At 40.4% G+C, this 20607-nt stretch overlaps 1 protein-coding gene across 10 annotated transcripts in view; it reads right to left on the bottom strand.

Moving 5' to 3' along the window:
• Positions 1–20607, bottom strand: part of RBMS3 (RNA binding motif single stranded interacting protein 3) — a 721470-nt gene that overhangs the window by 65492 nt on the left and 635371 nt on the right. For all 10 annotated transcript variants that reach the window (XM_033057439.2, XM_033057463.2, XM_033057428.2 and 7 more), the window contains 3 exons: positions 16027–16073; positions 7744–7840; positions 5155–5205 (listed from right to left, as the gene is read on the bottom strand). In XM_033057439.2, coding sequence (XP_032913330.1) covers positions 5155–5205; positions 7744–7840; positions 16027–16073 — 195 coding nt within the window. The remainder of the gene's footprint in view (positions 1–5154; positions 5206–7743; positions 7841–16026; positions 16074–20607) is intronic.

Here is a 20607-nt window from a genome sequence, read left to right as displayed (position 1 = left end):
GGAACTCGGCTGAATCGCTTACACCTGTTTTCTTTTAGAGGTCTAAGTAAGTTGAGCTTGGGCACTGCTTTTCTGTCCTGAGTACTCTCCCCAGCATTACACCTGGCACTAAAGGAGATCAGGAAGCACATGCTCACCTGTATCTGAAAAATCCATTTAGGTAGCACTGAGACAACATCTGTATACAGTGGGGTGAGAGGGAGGCAGAAGTGACCTCATTTGAGCCTGCCTCCCCCAGAGGAACATTGCCAATTACTGTCTTGATTTTCAGAGTTATAGAATTTGTAGTCCTCGATTTTCTGCCTTGGGAAACACTGGAATTAAAATTGCTCAGCAGAACTTAGTCATTGGTATTTGGTTAGTTATTTCAACCTCTAAACACTTTAGCCTTAAGAGTTCAAGTAAGTTCATGTTCAAAGGATCTCTTAAAAATACACAGCTAAAAGTTGAAAGACTTGCTGAAGATTCCAATTTCTAAGGATTATTTCCTGTTTACTTTTCATACCAGCTAGCTGAATTCTCACATTTCATCTTGGAGGCAGGACTCAACTGCCTGCAGAGGACATACTTTGTTTTCTTACACTCTAACAGGCAAACTCAAGATAGACTCCTGGCTCTATTTACTAAAAAGGTAGAGCAATAAACGTGAGGTAGAGAAAGCTGTCTTGGGAGAGGGATGTGGATTGGAGCACAAGGAACTTCTTTGTTCCAGAGCATAGGAATCAAAACACTGAAACTGCTGTGGTATTTTGGGTATTATCCAAAACAGCAGAGTCGCTAGTGAGAAAATGAAAACTGATCCATTTCAGTTGAACAATTTGTACCTTTTATGCTACTGCATTCATGCACAACAATCAAGAGGCAAGAATCTGGAGTCCTTACTCAGCCTCGCTTCTCACCAAACTAGGGGTTTTACATGGCTTATGAAATAAGACGTGTTTGTTGATGCTTTTAAAGAGATGGATTCCATTCAGCCATGCGCCACAGGAAGGATGACAGAAAAAAAATAATAAGGGTGTTTGTTAAGACATTGACCTTTCTAGAAGGACTGCAAGGGCTTGAGAAATATTCAGAGCAGAAGTTCTCCCCAACATACTTTATCATTATTAGTGGTACATTTTTCCATATGCTGCTCTGCTTGCACCCTTCCTGCTGCCACTGGCATAATCCTTCTCCAGCTATTATGTAGAAACTATTCCAGACTGAAAAGAACATCTTTCTGTGCATACCCATTAATTGCACACACAGTTTTACTTGAAAGTAAAAGAGGATAAGTGTAAAACCAGTGTGTACATTGAGTATTAGGGTAGCATATTTCTGTTGGTTCACTAAAAAAAAATTAAAGAGGAAGACTACATGTATTTTTTGCAATAAACATTTGAATCAAAATGTTTTGAGCAAATGCCCTTATCAGTAAAAATGAGATTGTCTACATGTGAATTGACATGTAAACATGTTTTTCAAAGTATCCCCATGGCTTTCAAACCTTTCAAACCCTGTAGCCTTCAGGGACTACAGGAAAAACACTAATACGGCTAATAAAAGTAATATGGCAAATGTTATAAGTCTCCAGAATAACTCTTATCCCATTTATGTTTTGATTCTGTCATCACTATCCATCTATTCTTATCCTGAGGCAGTAACAAGACTTGTTTCAAACACAGAAGAGTAAGCACTGTACTTTGAAAGATATCGTTAACTAAACTGTGCCTGGACTACCATCAGTGCATTAAATGTTTTGCCAATTTTTATCCAAACTCTCACTGCTATAACTCTTGTATAGCTTGTCTTCCGTTAAAACTGTGGAGAGTGACTAGGGCACATGGCAAAGCAATGAAACTGCCAAACTTTAGGTATTCTTACCTTGACAGAGTTAAATCAGTATGTGGAAAACTAGGGAAGGTTCAATTCACAAAGGGTGCATTTTTCAAAAGTGTCTGAGTCACACATGAACCTCCAGGTAGATTTTTCATCATGTCCACATGATTCAGGAACACTGTTTTCTAAAAACTCTGAAGGTTGTGTAAGCATTAAGATGTGAGAAGTTTCATGTATGACCGTACTATGCCAGTAGGAGTTTATGTTCAATACTAGTTACTCAGAAATAGCAATGCTACCTCAACCTATGTGATGTTATTTTTCCACGGCTCTTGGAGTAAGACCAGCAAAAATCACAGATAACCAAAAATAAAACCCCTTTAAAAATTGCATCTGCAGTTGTTTATTAGCAACACCCTACAGTATCATTTCTATACCTGCAGAATCCTTGACTGTCCATCTGACTTTCTCCTTTTAGGACAAAAATATTCTGACTATTATTTTCTTAGAAAATGTAATTTTGGTTATTTTCCGTTTTTAAGGGTATCACAGAAGTAAGAAGACAAGCGAGATTGAGAAGTCTAGACAAATATTTTCCAGTTAATATATATGTCATTTTTGTTTGTTAAGGTCAGAAGTTTATCTGGTTGTAGTTAAAAAGCTACAGAAGGAATTGGAGATACAATCTTTTACTATAGTGGGCTTTTTAACCCCCCAAGTAAATGGATACAGAATGCATACACGCACACATCAGGAAAATGTGGCTGAAATCGATATGCAAAGGGAAATAAAGGACAAAAATGTCTGACAGGCCAACCTACTGCAGAGGATATCCCTGAAGAAAGAGCTTTGTATTTGCTGCACAGGGAGGCAGGTGGGAAGGGAGATGAGATGGGCAGGCAGAGGAGGGACAGGCAGACATAGGATGGTGGTGCCGTGCAGCACAGCTCTTCCCTCCTGTCAGCAAGCCTGTCAGTCTGGGGAAACACTGCCCTGTCTTGCACAGCACTCTGAGTGAAAAACCCCCTTTGTCTCCTCTACAGCATGGTTCTGCCTATCTTTTGTCATGAGGGACATTATGTATGTTAAATTATACATAAATATCAAGTAGGACTTTCTGTAGGAAATGAAAAGCTAATCATCCAGTAACATGATTTAGTGGATACTTTTAATCAAAACAAAGAACTAACCACCACTGTTTGAGCAATTCAAACTGTGCTTTCTGTATGAGTTCATCTCTACTGACAAAGAATAATAGAGGCTTAACAAACTGTTCTCCTTCCTGGGGCAAGGGGAATGTAATATTTATCTGCAGTGGTGTCCAGGGGGACATCACATGCCACAATCAATCACCTTATAAAATATTATGAAGTAAAGTAGTGGCAATTTAGATAATAACATGGAAAACTGGCTTACAAGAAGAAACAAGTTAACCAAATTAGAACGTTCCCTGTTTCATCAGCTCACAGAATTACCAAAATTCACATCCTAAATTCTGCAAATGTTACTGTAATATTTTCTTATTTTTTGGGAGCTTTGGAGGTGCCTGGAATAGAGTCCATAGTAAGGCATGAAAGTACAGAAAACTTAAAACTAACACAGATTTTTTATTTTCTTTCAAAACAGACCATTAATTCTGAAGCCTCCTGAATTCTCTGTGTGGTAATACTCTGACAAGTTTTCAGACATTTCTAATAAAGAATTCATCACTGAATGAAACCTGGGGAATGGTAGTTCTGCCTTTTTACTTTTATGCTTCTTTGGTTCTAAATGCCTCATGTCCTCTTACTTAAGAACATAATCTTTGGAAACATATGGGAAAAATCTTTCAGTGGAGAGACTAGGGTTGCTACAGAAAACACATGGAAGTAACCAGGATAGCAATGAGACAGGAACAGAAATGGTACACCACTTATCTACTATCCCTCTGCTTTTCCACCTAGAATCACACTTTCTTTTCTTTTTTTTTACATTACTCTCTGGTTGACAATGAACACCAATTTAACTCAGCATTTTAAAGGTGCCACTCACATAAAAGACAGTTTTCTCTTCATGTCCTTACTAAGGGGTAAATACATTCAATTACCTTACCATAATACCTCTAGTACTGCAGCAAAATGCTTTGCTCAATATTGTTAAATAAAACTGAAATACACATATGCACAAAATCTTGGGTTGGCAAAGTGCTTAGGTTTTGCTTTTAGAAAGGGAGTCTTTCTGCAAGGATTGGAGATTCTTTGGCTTCCACAAGTCTCATAATTCATCATATACACACATCTAAAACTGCTTGTGGTCTGCTATTAAATCCAAATATTAGAATACAGGACTGATGTAACTGTGAATTTGTTCAATACATTTCATCTCCCTCCAAAGGAATACAGCAACAGCTTTACTCCACTAGATGGAAAGTTCCCCCAGGGTCTGCAGAGAGGTGCAGCACAGCAGCAGTAGGAACTGGGTGCCCAGTTAGTCCCACACTACAGGACCTTTTGAACAAAAATAGGAATAACAAACAATCCTAAAACATAGACTTTAATTTTACTCTTGTATAAATCGATGTATTGATGATTATGTGAAGTATACATTTAAATTCTGATTAATGACACTGTCAAGTGGGTCTATACCTGAGAAACTCATCAAAGGTAGAAATGTAGCTTAAGTGATCTGTTTATAGTGGAATTCAGTATGGTGTTTTCTCCTGGTATATTGCTAATATTTAGGCAAAGTACATCAAAACTCTTCTGTGAGGTAAACAAAAAATCAGCTGTACTACTTCTAATGAATGTTGGTTCAAAACATAATGCAGCTTTAGCTAGTTATAAATCGATAAAGATGACTCAGTGAAAAAAAAAACTTGACTGGACAATCATAAAGCAGATTCAGATTTGGTAGAGGCTCTCTACGATAGTGGTGCTTCACCCTTTTCCGCTATGCTGAAATGCATTACTGAGGCACTGAGGATCCTTTTATATAAAACTGTACAGAATGTTTTTGAAGGCTAAGCATATAAAGCAATGGCCACATGTTGATCCTGGTAATGCAAAGTACACAGGAACGCTGTTATCTTGCAGTCCCTGAAGCAGAGCTCCAGGAGCAGCCCTTCAGAACTTGTTACTCTCTTACAATCAGTGCAATTAGACAAGACATCACCCATCCTCCCCTTTCCACTAAATCAAACGGTGCTCCTTAAAGAAACTAAACCTTCACTGCAGAGGGCTCTTGTCACAGGAAGCAGTTGGCTGCTCTTACATGACCAGGACTTAAATGTGGCTGGACAAGCAGAGCAAGGCTACAATGGAAGCACTTTTAGCCAGATATAACCAAGTATCCACTTACTGTTGGTTGCATAACATATGGCGGATGAGGCATCCATGAAGTACTCTGGACCTGCACATCAAATACTTTTAATTAGCACAGGAAAGTTTAAAACTTAACGATTTACTTGAAAATATTCTCTCTATTACAGCTAAGGTGCTAATTTTGACAATAGACATAAGTCTTATAACCCAAAACAAAATTAATTTACTCTTCATAAAGTTATTGATAAAGAGAAAAGCTTTCAGATTTCATTTGATAATGTTTTCCACCAAAGTCAGAAGTCTGAGTGATTGCACCACTTCTATGAATCACAATATTTTTTTCTCTAAAGCAGTCTTCAATATTCCATGTTGTCCTACTTTGTCATTTGCATTGTTTGCTTTCATCCATCAATACAATCATGAACATGTCATCCAACCGACAGTGCAGGAGACATAAAATGTTGAGAGTTTACTTTGAAAAGTATCTTTCTTAACTTTTAAAAGATTTTCAGAGATCCCAGAACAACATATTTAGTTTCCAGTAAGAACTGCAGATCTAATTCAGAGTTTTTAAAAATTAAAAATTATTCTAATTGAAAGCTTTCACGGCAAAGCTGGCTTAAGAAGTCTGCCCCTCCAGGATCATTCTTAGCTTGAGCATCCTGGGGTCTATTCCCACCAGAACTCCACAGGTATCACCAAAGACCTTCTTTGTTGCTCTGCCTTATGACTGCCATGTAACATATTTCAAAGATACAACAATTTTACTAAGAATTGAACACATTATAGAGTGTTTGCATATTTGTGGTGGCATTTCTGAGCCATAACTCCCTTTTGTGCTATGTGTGAATGGCCCACATGCTATCATAACTCAGGCTCGGCCCCAAGAATTGTGTATTTTAGTTTCCTTTTGCATCAGTCTGGGCCCCATAACACACAAGTACACAAAAGATATAGCTGTGCTAGAGCCATCAGATGACAGCTCACTTGCTGTCACAGAGGTGGAGAAAGCTACAGGGTCCCACTTCTCCAGATGCCCTGTGATTTTGTTCATGAAGAAAGAGAATTAATTGTAAAACAATGTGCTCCAACATTTGTATATGTTTATCAAAGTATATTTTTTGTCGAAAAGCAAGTTCAGTAAAATATCTTTAGAGCCAAAACCAGCACATCCACATGCAAACACACCTCTACTACAACATTTTCTGCTGTGAATCCCTATGAGCTAAAACACACTAGAGCTGCCACAGCTTTCTGCTGCTCATTGCTCCCACTCTTGAACCACTGCAGTTCCTTTCATCATGCCAGGGCAAATGTCTTTGGGCTTACACTGCAAACTATCTAAGGAAAATGATATGGGTTAAAAAAAAAGAAAAAGAAAAAGAAATGGTTTTGGTGTAAACACACGATACCACAAACTGATGTAATGGTTCGAACCAGAATGGGAAAAGGGGAGCAAATGTGAACTGTGGAGCAGTGATGAAAGTAAATGGCTGAACTCAGTGGTCTGAATAAGAGGGAAGTAGTATGGCTCTTAAGCCAGCTTTGCTACTGAGAAAGTTGTGTGTGAGCTGCAATTGTATATCTCTGGCATTGACTTGTCTTGGCTGCTGCCATTACTGAAATTTACTGAATTTACCTCATCTAAACAACTTTTGTTTGGCAAGTGCTACATAGCCATCTAAAATAAAATAACACAAAAGTCAAACAGAATTACAAGAATAATTTATCTTTGAATATCAAGTTTAAAGTAGAGTAACTCCCCAGAATTACCTGTAAGCAATACGACACCATCTTCAACCCCCCAGCTCCAATAAACTGAACGTAACATTAAGAACAGCCCACCATGCAGCTTTGAAAGTTTGGATAGCTTATTTCAGGTGAGACTCAGGGCTGGCAAAGCACAGATGGCAAAGGAGAGAAATAACTAAAATTGCAAAATATATAGTCAATGACCAGTTTCTGTGAAGTGATAAGTTCCCAGACAATGGCTAATAATAACAATATACTCTCTGGTTTTGACTTCCATCTCAGAAAGCCAAAACAAGACAATAATTTTCCAGTGGAGATCTGAGAGGGATATGCTGAAAAGAGAAATTGTGAATGACGTGGCATGTAGCAGACTAAAGAACGATTTGAGGACACATCCTCAAGTAATTTGCTTTGTCAGGGATTACTGGATAAAAATAAGTACTTTTAAAGGATGCAGTTACTGGAAAAAATACAGTTGGGGTTAAAAGATCAAAGTATAATGCAGTCAACATAAATTATTAAAAAAAAAACTTTAAAAATTTTTGGCTAATGAAGGAGAGCCAAAATGATGAAACAGTTCAATAAGAATGATAAGCTTCTGGTGTTGTCAATCGGAAATTAACGAAAATGCTGTTTATCAGAGCAGCTGATTGAGATTAAGAATTACAGTGGCTTTCATTACTGCTCTAAAGAATGCAGGAAGCACTTAAAACTCTACCCAATGATACCTGAATATTACTCGAGAGCCTTTTGTTTCAAGTGTGACTCAACAATGCAAGCACTCACAATTTTCTGTGGTATACACTCTGCCTTCATCCACATCCAAAACATAATTAGCTGGGAAACACAGTAGACAAGTGCATATCTGACGTACCTGATATGTAGAGACAGGGGAAGCAGCAATGAATGGCGTGATTGATGTCTGTGGAATCATGCGGTTTGTTGGAATACTGTACGGTGAGGAATAAAATCTGCAAACAAAGAACAAAAGCAAGATTTTTTGAACCTTCTGACTACTTAGGCTCTGACTAAATAATTCACTGCCTCCTGGGCAAAGACAAAAAGAGTCCACCCAGGTAATTATGTCCATCTATTTCCAAAGCCACAATAAAAAAGATGTGATGGCTCTATTGAGCAGATCTTGAAAATGGAAAGGAGGAGGAATATTTACACAGAGTGTATTTTTCTTTCACTTCAACTAGCACAAATATAGAACTTCACAATACATGAAGCAATTATCTGAAATGCAAAGACAGCTCATTTTCCAGGGTGCTAGCTAGTGAAAGGAAATTTCTTACATGATATCGAAGGCAACATTACTGATTTCATTTTTACACAGGGTTCTGTTTTCATATCCTAGTGCTTCAGTGCTGAGAATAACACATCCTATATACATGCCTGAATTATTTTATTAAGGGGTGGCTACAAAAACTCTGGCTAAAATTTTTGTATTCATCAAGGCAGAGAGCAAAACCCCCTTTTTCTGGTGAAATGTATCAGGAATTATGAGGCTAAATGCCCCAGGCAGCACTGAAAATCTCAGATTTAGTTGGTTTTATTTCCACTGTTGCATGCTATGAACAGAAGCTGCACCATCTCTCGCTTGATGGTAATAAAGGTTATATTCTTTCTTTTTCCCTGTAGGTTAATGATTATTGATAAAATTATCCCTTGGAAAATATCATCACTACTGCCGGATTGTGTTAGTACTTAATATGTGTGTGTGCTTGTAAAGATTTTTGCATTTGCCCTTTTTTGCAGTTTTAACTGTAAGCCAGAACAATAAAATTCTTTTTAAAAGAGTATTTGTGGTTTTACAGTTGTCTAAATGCCTGTATTTTGGACTCAGAGAGAAACACTCATGTTCAGTGTTCTTCTGTAAGATTTAAAATTCATGTAGCCCTTTCTCATATATGATGCACCAGTAAGTACCAGAAGATTCTGCACAGTGAAGCGGACTGCATTCCTTTTCTTTTTATATTTTTCCCCCTCCCTACTCTGAGGCAATCAACAGTAGCTTTCCATGAGTGCAACAACAACAAAAAAATCATTACTGGTGTTTAAACAAGTGCTCTATTTCCTGATCACCCTGGCATCACAGATTTAGTACTAATCAGTCTAGTTCAGACTGGATGCATTCATTCTGGACGCAAGCTCAAATAACCACTGACTTCAACACATAGCCTTGGAAAAACTGGCTGCTCTCTTTGAATATTGGGCAGAAACATTCAAAGTTAGGAGGGGAGAGGGAGATAGAGAAGCAATCATTTGTTCTTTCTATTCCAAATCAGATTTTAAAATGCCAAAAGCAGCAGGTGGCATCTGAGTGATTTTTTGTTTAATAGAAATATAATGCTATTTTAGGACCATTTATCTGCCCTCACAATGCTCACACAGAGACTATTTTAAAATTGTGCCTTTGCCCAATTTTATATATATCCTATTATGAGAACTTAGAGGCATTTGTATCCCCATGCTTATACCAAATATTATGTTCACACAACATCAAGGGAGAAGTGATTTTTACACCACTGGATAGGTTCATCTACAGCACTAGCATGTTGAATGTTATCTAACTCCTTTTACAGGGGTCTTCTCCCAGATCATTGCCAGAAATCACTTGGGCTACGCTCTTGCTAAGTGGATCAACTAAGAAATGTTGTGTGCATCAAATGAAAATAGTCAGACAGACAGACTGACAGAATTTAGCCTATGGATAAAATGTGTAATGTATAGAAATACATATAAAACTCTTACATGAAAAGATAATATAAAACCAAAACTCTTTTGAGAAAACCACATATTTTTGTTCATTCTTTTCTCATTCTGTTCATAAACCTGGCACTGATGCTGGGCTCATAATCATGTAGGAACCACTCAGAAAAAGACAAGTACAGGGAAGAAACAACTTTCCATTTGGAAGTAGTGCTGACTCTTTGGAATAAACTCTCCAATAAATCCCAGCAAATACTAAAAAATTTACAGAAAATGTGTGCTAAGCCAAGAATTTGACAGACAGCTTGCCATTTCAGTTTCAGCTTAGAGATGCATTTGTCTGAATAGTACACAAGCCTGTGGAATATATACTACGGTAACGTGGAAAATACAGCGCTTCCAACAGCCCTGCCAATACCAGTTATCTGTCACTGATTGGAATGCTCTCAAATAAGCATCAAATAAAACATACTGCTAGGACACTCAGCTGTATCGGGAAAATTTGTGCACAAGAGCATCAAGGAAGAGAAGGGAAGAAACTGATGCTGGAAATTGCAACACAAGAAAATCCAGTCCTTATAGTTCAATTTTAATAATAATAATAATAATAATAATAATAATAATAATAATGAGTATAACAAGTCTCAGTCTCTGTGACAGGTTGCAGAGAGATAATTTTGCAGTGAAGAATCTCTTATGTCAAGACACAAAGGCTTGTCTTCTTTCCTCAGTGCTGCTTGTGGCAAAAGTATCAAACAATTAAGGATGTGGATGTCTCTGCCACATGTGAAGTACAGTGGTGCAGTGAGGACAGAGGTGTCCTTGCTGGGGATGGACTCAAGCAGAGACACCCTCAGGTATGGGATGCTCAACTTACCACACTGCTGGAGTCATTTGCTGCCAGAGCAGGGCTCATGGAGAAAGAGCCCCCTCACCCATGGGATACTGAGGCATCTACCTAAATTCCCTTAACATTCAAATGGGCTAATATCCTCAAGTGGCATAAGCGGCATTCTGGGGATCTAATAAGAGACAAGGGGAACAAAAACACAAGAGTGGTCTGTTCGACAAGCCTTACAGCACAACAACAAGATTTGCAGCTGAGGACCTTGCTATACTCAGTCTTAGACTTTGCCTCTTTTTTCTTTAGCCTTAGGGAGAGGTGAAATGAGGTGGAAGATGCAAGTTGTAAGTTCATTCAAGGGAATACAGGACTCTCAGTCATCAGAATATCTACATCAGAAAGAAGAGGGGAAAGAGATATGTGTTATACTAGCTTTGACTTGTTCTAGATATATTAAATTATGCCTCCAAGTTTCCAGGCATTAAAATGCACAGTGTATCTAGTATGGTGCACTAGGTATTGTGAGAGTTGTAGGCTTTGTGGTGTAGTTGACCTGTGAGCTCTAAGGAGAGCTCTCCAGAAGGCTCAGCTGCATTTTCTGTGAATGCAGTCTGCATCCTTACATTGGTCTGTGCAGTTTTTTGCAGGTGCAAGACGGTCCCTGCTCCTCAGCTGCAATTGCAATGCTAGGAGCACAAGTGTGCAGGTGGCAAGGGCAAGCAAAATGGACGTCACCCTTGTATTAAAAATAGACTTGTTCAGCATGCCTAGATAAGCAAAGGGGAAACTCATCACCAGTAGGCAAAAAGATGCTCCTGGAAGTTCCTGAAGGGGGTTTTATAAGGAGTTTAAAAGAACATGTTTTTGGCGATGTTAAAAGAAGCATATTTTCAGAACCTCATCAGGCACACAGAGGCAGTGCTTTACAACAGTTTCTGTTGCTTAACAGACAAAGCACATACTCCCCTGCTACACCAACCCTCCCTTTGCATTTGGGGACTGCATTATCTGCAGTGTCTGGTCACTATTTCCCTGCCAAAAAGCAGAAAAAATTTCCATATGGTTCCCATTCTACTGGGGAATGTGCAAGCTTCCAGACAGAATGTGCACAAGAGCAGAGATCCTATTTGCACTGCAATAAACACCATTTGCTCATGCCTCGTGCCTGCGAGCAGTACTGAAAAAGTTAGATTCATAAATAGTATCCTGGGGCTCACATAATGTAAGAGTATTACCAAGCATTATCAAGGCAGCAATTTTCTGTTGCAACAAGGCACACAGTCAGATGTTGGAGCTGGAAAAGACTATCTGAATATTGAGCCCATTGGCTAGCAAATGCACAAAATTGTCCCCCAGATATGAGGTACTAAACTGATACAGTACATTGCAATCTTAGTCAAATGGCCAGGAGGACTCCAGCCCCAGGAACATTTTAAATGAGCTTCCTTACAGTGCAAATACAAGAGCTCTATCCTATTCCTTGTATGAGTGCATAAACTACTAAAACAACGTTAATGCACAAACTGAAAAATCAATAGCATATTAGAACAGGCACACTACTCCCCAAAATAAAATCTGAGTACAGTAAATTCACGAATACAAGCCGCACTGAGTATAAGCCGCATCTCTGGGTGTTGGCAAATATTTCAGTTTTTGTCCATAGATAAGCCACACCCGAATATAAGCCGCTCTGTCGTTCGCAGCGAGGACCCGTGTGCAATTAGTAACAGAACCGCGGCAGGGCGGGGTTTACTGGCTGAGCTAAGGCTGTGCAGGCTTGGCCCGCTAGGGGCCGCTGACGGGGCCAGGTGGCCCAGCCCGGTGCTGCCGCTCGGGGCCGGCCGCCGCTGCCACTGGGCTCGGTCACCCCGGGTCGGCGCTGCCCTGCAGTGGCAGGCAGGGATGGAGCTTCCCCCGCTCCTACGGCAGCGGCGGCGGGCGGGGACGGAGCTTTCCCGCGCCCGTGGCGCCGGCGGCGGGCGCGGACAAAGCACCTCGCCTCCTCCCCGAGCCGCGGCAATGGCAGCGCGCACTTCCCGCCCCCACCCCGGGCCGCGGCAATGGCGGCGCGGGGCTCCCACCGGCTCCCCGAGACGCGGCAATGGCGGCGCGCACTTCCCCCGCCCTCCCCGGGCCGCGGCAATGGCTGCGCAGGGTTCCCGTCGGCTCCCGGAGCCGCGGCAATGGCGGCCCCCCCCCCCCCCCGTCGGCTCCCCGAACAGCGGCAATGGCGGCGCCCCCCCCTCGCCGGCTCCCCGAGACGCGGCAATGGCGGCGCGCACTTCCCCCCCCCTCCCCGGGCCGCGGCAATGGCTGCGCAGGGCTCCCGTCGGCTCCCGGAGCCACGGCAATGGCGGCGCCCCCCCCGTCGGCTCCCCGGGCCGCGGCAATGGCGGCGCGGCCCCCCCCCGTCCTCCCCGAGCCGCGGCAATGGCGGCGCCCCCCCCCCCCCCCCGTCGGCTCCCCGAACAGCGGCAATGGCGGTGCCCCCCCCCCCCCCACCTCCCCTGGGCTGCAGCAGAGGAGGAAAGAGAGCTCTCCCGCCTCTCTCCCCGCCCCCCGTGCTGCCTGCAGGGAGCCAGGGCAACACGGTAACACTGTAACAATTGCGAAATGCCGGCTTTTACTGGCCGGTGCTTGGCTCGGCACTCTGGCTGGCACGTCTGGGGTTGTAAATGTCAGAAAATTATTAATATATTAGCCGCACCCGACTATTAGCCGCACTTCCGGGTTTCCACCAAAATTTTTGTCAAATTGCTGCGGCTTGTATTCGTGAAATTACTGTACCTTTGTAAACACAATTCAGAAAGGGCTGATTATAAAACAAAAAAACAAACAACAAAACAAACAACAAAACAAACAACAAAACAAACAAACAAACAAACCAACCAAACACTCCCCCCCCCAAAAAAAACAAAAAAACAAAAAAACAAAAAAAAACCAAGGCAGAGTGGTTGCTGAGTGAAAAGATCTACTGAAGTGTGTACTTATCATATCTTCAGTATCTTATACTGCAATGCTATGGTACACTACGGGCTGGATTCTCCACTCCATAATACCAGTTTTATGCTGATGTAACTCCACTGGATGCTTAAACAGAGCTACATGGGCATAAAAACAATATAATGAAATGGAGAATCAAGCTCTACAATGTAATAGACTCAGAAAAAAAATAAGATATTCCTTAATGGGGAAAAAAATCATAGTAATTTTTAGTGAAATCCTCTCTCACACTCTCTTTTGTTTCATTCCTGCTATAGATTTTCAAGGCAAATATGCAGTTATGTGGTAATAAAAGGGATAGTACGACACCATGAACAATAAGAACCTATCTTTTCATTTGGAAACAAGAATCCAGATTCTTCCCTGAGGTTTGGTTATGGTCCAACTCAAAACCTAATATAATGCACGCCTCTTAAGGAACTGTGAATTTTAAATATCACTCCGTAACACTTGTGGCACTAGTCTACTCTAGTAGACTTCCATTCTCCACATAATCCTGTGTGGACTTAGCAACTTAGATGCATCCAAATGCATCTCTCAACCCTATAAAGAACTCTAGTAAATGTCAGCATGTGTAGTTTTTCTTTTTAAATTTTGTTAGTGGTTCATAACTCTTCTGAACCATCACCCTGACTGGGTATCTTTACATTTCTCATCCTAGAGTCAGTTTACTAAGTTCCACCATGGTAGCCCCAGTTGAATGCTACAAGGAAAGGTTTTACAGATCTTTGGGTGACATTGCTCCATGCAAACCTTAGTGGCTTGGCCCATGTTACAGCCAAAATGTTTGTTAGAGCTAGATCGTCACTGTAATTGCAAGTAAAGAGGCTTATGAAAAACAGAAAAAACTTAAAGCTACAGGATATGCAGCGATTACTGTGTGAATGTCTGGAGAGAAAAAAAAAATTCCTGTTGAACCAAAAGGGTCCTGGTGATCCCCATGATACTGCACACAATCAGGATCTCACCACAAGAGCATTTTGAATGATGGTTTAGTCCTGATAAAACTGTAAATATTTTGACACTTTAGAAAAAAGACATACGTCAAAGTAGCAATTAATTGTCACTCTTGGAGAGATATCTGGTACTGTAATTTTATTTATTTATTGCCTTAAAAATAAAAGTATATTTTAAAAACTGCAGAACTGAAATTCTCCATTGGGTACAAGCTCTTTACCCAATGATCACTGACAGACAGCATGTTCAAACAATTGAGTGACCAAACCACCTGAGCAGCCTGAACACCATGAGTGTTCTTTGATATAAATAATGTCTGATTCTGAGATAAATTTCATAACTTCAAAAGAATTCTTTTTGAATTAAAAATTTTATTAGTCTCAATGGGACAGTCAAACTATGGTTTCCAAAACACTCACACAACTTACATGCAAGAATTTATATGAAAAAAAGCACCAGTTTTCCACATGAAACACTGGTGGATTATGAACCAGTGATGTTTTTATTTAGAGATTATAATGTTTTACCAGCTGAAAAGCATGACAATAGAGAAGAACGACTCATTTGTAGATCAGAACAGGGAAACAGAAGCAGAGAATTCTGAAATCAAAACTAAAAACAAGTTGTCTGATCTCCTGAGTTTGGCCTCTTCCTCAACAATATCAGAAGTCCTAAAAAATTACTGCTTGTAAAGGAAAATGAAGGAAAATAGACTATTGCTATTGATTTTTTTTTAAACTTCTGGGAATGTTAGATTTTATTTTTTCCTCAATGTTTCAACTAGCAGTGCCCTAACAAATATTCAACAAATAAACCCATCCTTATCTATATCAAGAAATTCTCCCCTTCAGCTGGAGAACACAGGTGGGAGTATGCATGGAATTTGATAATCATATCATACATCTCTCTGATCAGAGAGCGACTGTCAAAGAGTAAAGGGCTGAACTTCTGCCTATTTTCAAATTGTTGTTAACCTAGCTGAAAAGAGAGCTAAATTTCAAAGATATGTTTTTTCTAGTTTATGAAAGAATTGGAAATGTAATCATGCAGGTAAATAATACGATGATGTAATTTCACTGCTCAGATTGAGAAAAAATTGCAATTCCTTGTGTCAGCAAATGGTAGGTAAGAAATATAGAAGAGTGTTGCTGAGAATTTTACCCTTAAATCCCATCTGCTTACACATTAATTTAAGGCTTTCTCCCTATCTGGCATCTTTACTGAGACAATGCCATGGAAGGCAGCCAGCCTGCAGAAAGAACCCCAGATGAAGCAACAGCTCTATTATTCAAAATACGTTGGAATCTTCAGTGATTATTTTAACAAAAGCCAAGTCAGTAAAGGGAAACTTAACTGGTTTCCACTTCATGACAGAGAGAGATTAAAAAGACATCTACTAACATTTGCCAAACAGAGATGGAAACTATTAGGGAAAACAACTTCCCAATCAAATGGATATTGCAAACAAGAAGGCATAAAAAGAAAAGGAAGGATTTGACAATATAGCATTATATGCTTCAGACAAAATATGACTGAGTGTATTTGCTTTTCAAAAAGTTTCACTACAGTAAGAAAAAACAGAAGATGACATTCAAAATAATTTAAAAAAAAAGACATAAGAAAACATGCATTTCTTACCCATTCTGTATAGCAGCTGTTGGATCGTAAGTCAAAGCCATGCCAGCCTGCACATAGTTAGGGAAGAAAAACAGATTTTTACTGTTATTGCAGGAAAAGAGTAAAAAAAAGGAAAAAAAGAAAAAAAAAAGAAAAAAAGACATGAAACATATTCAAAGCCAATATGAATAAAAACTGAATGGAACTTAAATAGAAATCTAAATTCTCGAGGGAAGCTCAGATGGCCCAAAGCAGCACGGACAGATTGGGTGCTTTCCCAGCCTGAGAGATCACTGAGAAACAGATCTGTTCAGTCTGTTGGTTGTCATCTTTCCATAACATTTAGGGCAAATGGTGTTTTTGTTGCACCAGTATCAATTAATAACTCCACTGAGATCAGTGCCTTTACAGCTGATTACTCACCATAACAAGACAGGACCAAATCCTGCTGTTGCCTGTGAGATGGGTGGTTGGTAAATATTCCAAAGCCAACTTCATGAGAGCTTCACAGGAAGGAGTCTTATTTTTCTTACAAAGGTCACACCTCATATGACCCCTGCCTACCATTTCCCTGGGGTGTAACTTGTACTTAGAGTTAATTCATTACCATGAGACGGGAAACAAAAAATGGACTGTGAAGCAGAAAAGCTTGAGCTTGCAAACAAGGCTTTTAAAATACTTCAGAGATCTGGACAGCAAAAGAATTTGTTAATGTGTTACACAGGGCTTTTCAACTGCCATTTACCACCAGGCAGACCATGACCTGTGCAAAAGGATTTGGCAGTGTCAAAACATTGTCCAGTTAACAACTGTCATCACTGTCACCATTAGCAGACACATCCACAGGTACCACAGGAAAGGCAGTGAGAGAGCAGGGCTGCAGACAGAATTAAGCACTCCACCTTATGCTCCAAGATAGCAGTCAGGGTCATGCAGGAAAGACCTTTTTCTTCCCCCCAGCATTTACTTAAAGACATGGAAGTGACAATCTCTCCTCCCACAAATTGCATTTGCTTTGACTTTTTGCCTTCCTTATCGATTTTTATCCCTCCCTTTGTGAAATGCTTTCCAAAGCAGGACTACCAAGAGACGGGAAGAAGTCCTTTGTCCAGGTTAAGAAGCATCGAGGAGAGAAACTCTATTGCTCAGGGTGCTGGTCTCCCTGTGGTAGCAGCTGAAAAAATGTCACGGCAACATTCTACCCCAAGACACCATATTGCTCTTCATTTTCCGTACATCTCCTATGCTTGTTGCTTGAAACAAGCAGCATTTTCTTCAAGGACAGATGCTTTACCAACCACGTGGCATGGTCTGTGTGCTCCTGCTGGGAGCTTTCTGTGCCCCTAAAGCCATCTACCAAAGTACTTTTGAATAATGGCATCTGCCCCCTTCCAGATGGCTGCACAGACAGGTCAGGAAAGCGTTTGGGCTTGGCTGGCTCCCAGGCAGGCAGGTGAGCAGCCAGGGTAAATGCACTGGTGACGCGCAGGCGGAGCATGGGCAGCACTCCTGGAGGAGCTGGGTTAGCCCAGCAGCTGCAAACTGGTCTGAGAGGAGCTGGTCCAAATTTCCCGAGGCCAAAAATAATTTCTGATCTGAAAGGCCAGGTTTCATGCTACCTTATGCCACCAAAAAAAAAAAAAGGCTTGTGTCCTTATTAAATTTGTATATTTCTCTCATTATTCTTTTAAGCAGATGCTAGGGCAAATGTTTTGCTTTATGAAAATGCCACTGTTTTAATAAAATATGTAGTCTCTCCCAAGCAAAGGATAATTCAGGAGACTAAGTGGCTATTTTTGAAAGAAATATTGATTTCATACAAAGAGAAATAAAATGGTTATTTCTGCAAGTTTAAAATGCTAGAGAACTGAACTTAGGGAGACCCAAACAACTACTAATTTTGATGTAAAAGATAAATTAGCTTAGAAAAGCATAATCCCTTATGTAACTTGGTTTTATATTCTTATGTCTTATGCATGCTCAGCACATTATATTGTTTAGTAAGGTTGCATTAATTACTAATGGAAATGTACAAATTTCCAAACGAAAGAGAAAAGAAAACTTTTTGACTTTAATTCAGTTTTGAGGAAACATACTGTCTTTCTCTTTTCAACACATACAAAATTTGTTATTGCTCTCTATTTCTGCACCAGTGAAGACAACTTAAAAGTTAAGTAAAAGCCCTGGAGGGACAGAAAAATTAATTTGAACAATTTTTTAAAAAAAAATACTCTTTAAAAAACTTTAGATAGTCCCTTTAAATTGAGGTGCTTACATTTTACCTATCATCACACATCTACTCAGACTCAGGGAAAAAATGATTATAATTTCTTGGGAAAGGACAGATCCAAGCTTTCTAAATTAAAGAGTTTCTAGATCTAGTTGTCCTTGCAGTTGCTGGATCAGGGCTCACTATATCCTGCAGCTTGCATTAGTGACTGGGGGATAAAATGGCAGCAAGGTAGGTAGGTCTGGGAGAAAAAGCAAAAATAAGCAACCGGTCTTATTTTAGTTTCTTTGACATAAATAGGAACGAAGGTACAGGAATGAAAACCTGCAGCAGCTCTTTCATTTGCTGTCCACATGAAACCTGCAAACACCTTCATGCCACTTTTGTTTGATTTTCTCGTGGATATTTGCGCACGTGGTCATGGCATGGACACTCAGCTCACCCTCCAACCCCAACACACCCAGACCTGTGTGTGGGTCCATGCAAACAAACAGCACAAACCCAGTTCTCTACATTGGTGTTAAGAACAGGAGGAACAGCTGTGATTCTCAAGAATACAAAAGGCTAGACACTCATCTCCTCCTTATCCACGTCCCATATCCATACTGCATGGAGACAGATTACCAGAATCTGTTCAAGCACTTCAGCAGTGACCACTATAAATATCACCATCACATTTACCAGTAAATGAAAAGTTTCACATTAGACAAATAGGACACAGCATGTGGCAATGTGTGCATATGGTAACCACCTACGGTTGGCCCAGTAATATTGCTAATATCCCCCATTGCTGCATAGCCTTAAACAGCTGCTATTTCAAATAGCTGCTAACACAGGACTATTTACTTCTTTCTCATCAAGTTGTATAATTTCTCCCTGCAAAATTATGCTGGCTGAAAGCCCAGGAGTGGCAACACTTAGCATGGACCAGTCAAAGATTTATGGTCTGAAGCATCCTCATTCATCAGGAATAAAAACTGATGAGCAATAATAACTTACTGGAAAATTGTCTGAACTTTCCTCTATGGTAGACAAACAGGAATTCCAAAAATACCAAATGCAGAATATTAGGGTTGGCCTCAGACTTCCACGTGAGAGAGGTCTAGCTCATTCTGCTAAAATCAGAATTGAATATAGCTGTCATAGTGCTACAGTAATTTTACGATTATAAGCCGCACCATTTTGACTAAAATTTTGGTCCGAACCCAAAGTGCATCTAATAATCAGGTGCGGCTTATATATGGACAAAGAATGAAAAGTTGCTGTTTTAGTTTGGAGGACAGGTGTCTGCTGAGAAAGGCAGGAATTTCTCTTTGAAATGGAGAATGTAAACCCCCTCCCTCCAAATTATTATAATTTTGAAATCAAGGGGCTCTCAGGTAAAGATATGAGAATTAGGAATAACAGTTCTTTACTAGGGAAATTAAAATAGAAATACAGTACTACAAAGAAACAAACTCCAAACCCTGACAAAGTCAGAGTACAACCTGACATCCTGTCAGGCAGGGTGTTGGTAGCAGTCCCATTAAATGGTGGTTGCATCCTCCTGCAGTGACAGATATGATTCAGTTGAAGCAGTGCTCCTGTAGAAGGTGCAGTTTCCCTCTGGAGGTCCAGTGGTGATGTGGAGAAATCCGGTTTTCCTCTGGAGTCCAGTGGAGAAAGGGGCTCCCTTAGTGTCCTAAAACCTCTGTTTTTATCTTGGTAAGAAATGTTGGGCTCTTCCCCCTGGCTGGAGCAACTTCCAGCGGGATGAAGTAATTTTATCAGTCCCACAGTGGGACTCAATGGGCCATTAGGAGAAAATGACTCACTGGAGGAAGGATGATAAAGAACCATGCCCTGCCTGGTTTCAATGGATGGCCCATTAGCAGAATATCTGCCGTCGAGATAAGGATCACTGTCCCCACCCTCAACAGATGGTGATAGAATAGATACCTTTTAACACTCCCTGTATTGTAATGTGCGGCTTATAATCAGGTGCGGTATATATATGGACAAAGAATGAAAAGTTGTTGGCACCCGGAAGTGCGGCTTATACTCAGTGCGGCTTATAATCGTGAAATTACTGTAATACATGCTGAACCATACCAAGCACTGGCTGATGCCTCTACATTTGCACTCTGCTTTGCTGAGAAACTGTTTTCTTCTGGGTCTTTTCACCCACTGGCTGGCTTGTGTCTCAGTATAAGGAGAGGGTCTTATTCTTCTCATAGTGACGCTTCCTGATAAAATGGCACCTGAGGGAGTGGCACAGATGATGGAATGCTACTTTAGGAAAGTATTTGTCAGATAAATCTTCTTTTAAGGATCAACTGAACCACATAATTTTCATGCCACTCAGCCAGATAATGGCTCTAAACTCAGCTATT

This window comes from Catharus ustulatus, chromosome 1 (assembly GCF_009819885.2).
Source record: "Catharus ustulatus isolate bCatUst1 chromosome 1, bCatUst1.pri.v2, whole genome shotgun sequence".
In the NCBI taxonomy this organism is placed as follows: domain Eukaryota; kingdom Metazoa; phylum Chordata; class Aves; order Passeriformes; family Turdidae; genus Catharus; species Catharus ustulatus.
This window is presented reverse-complemented; position numbering and strand designations above follow the sequence as displayed.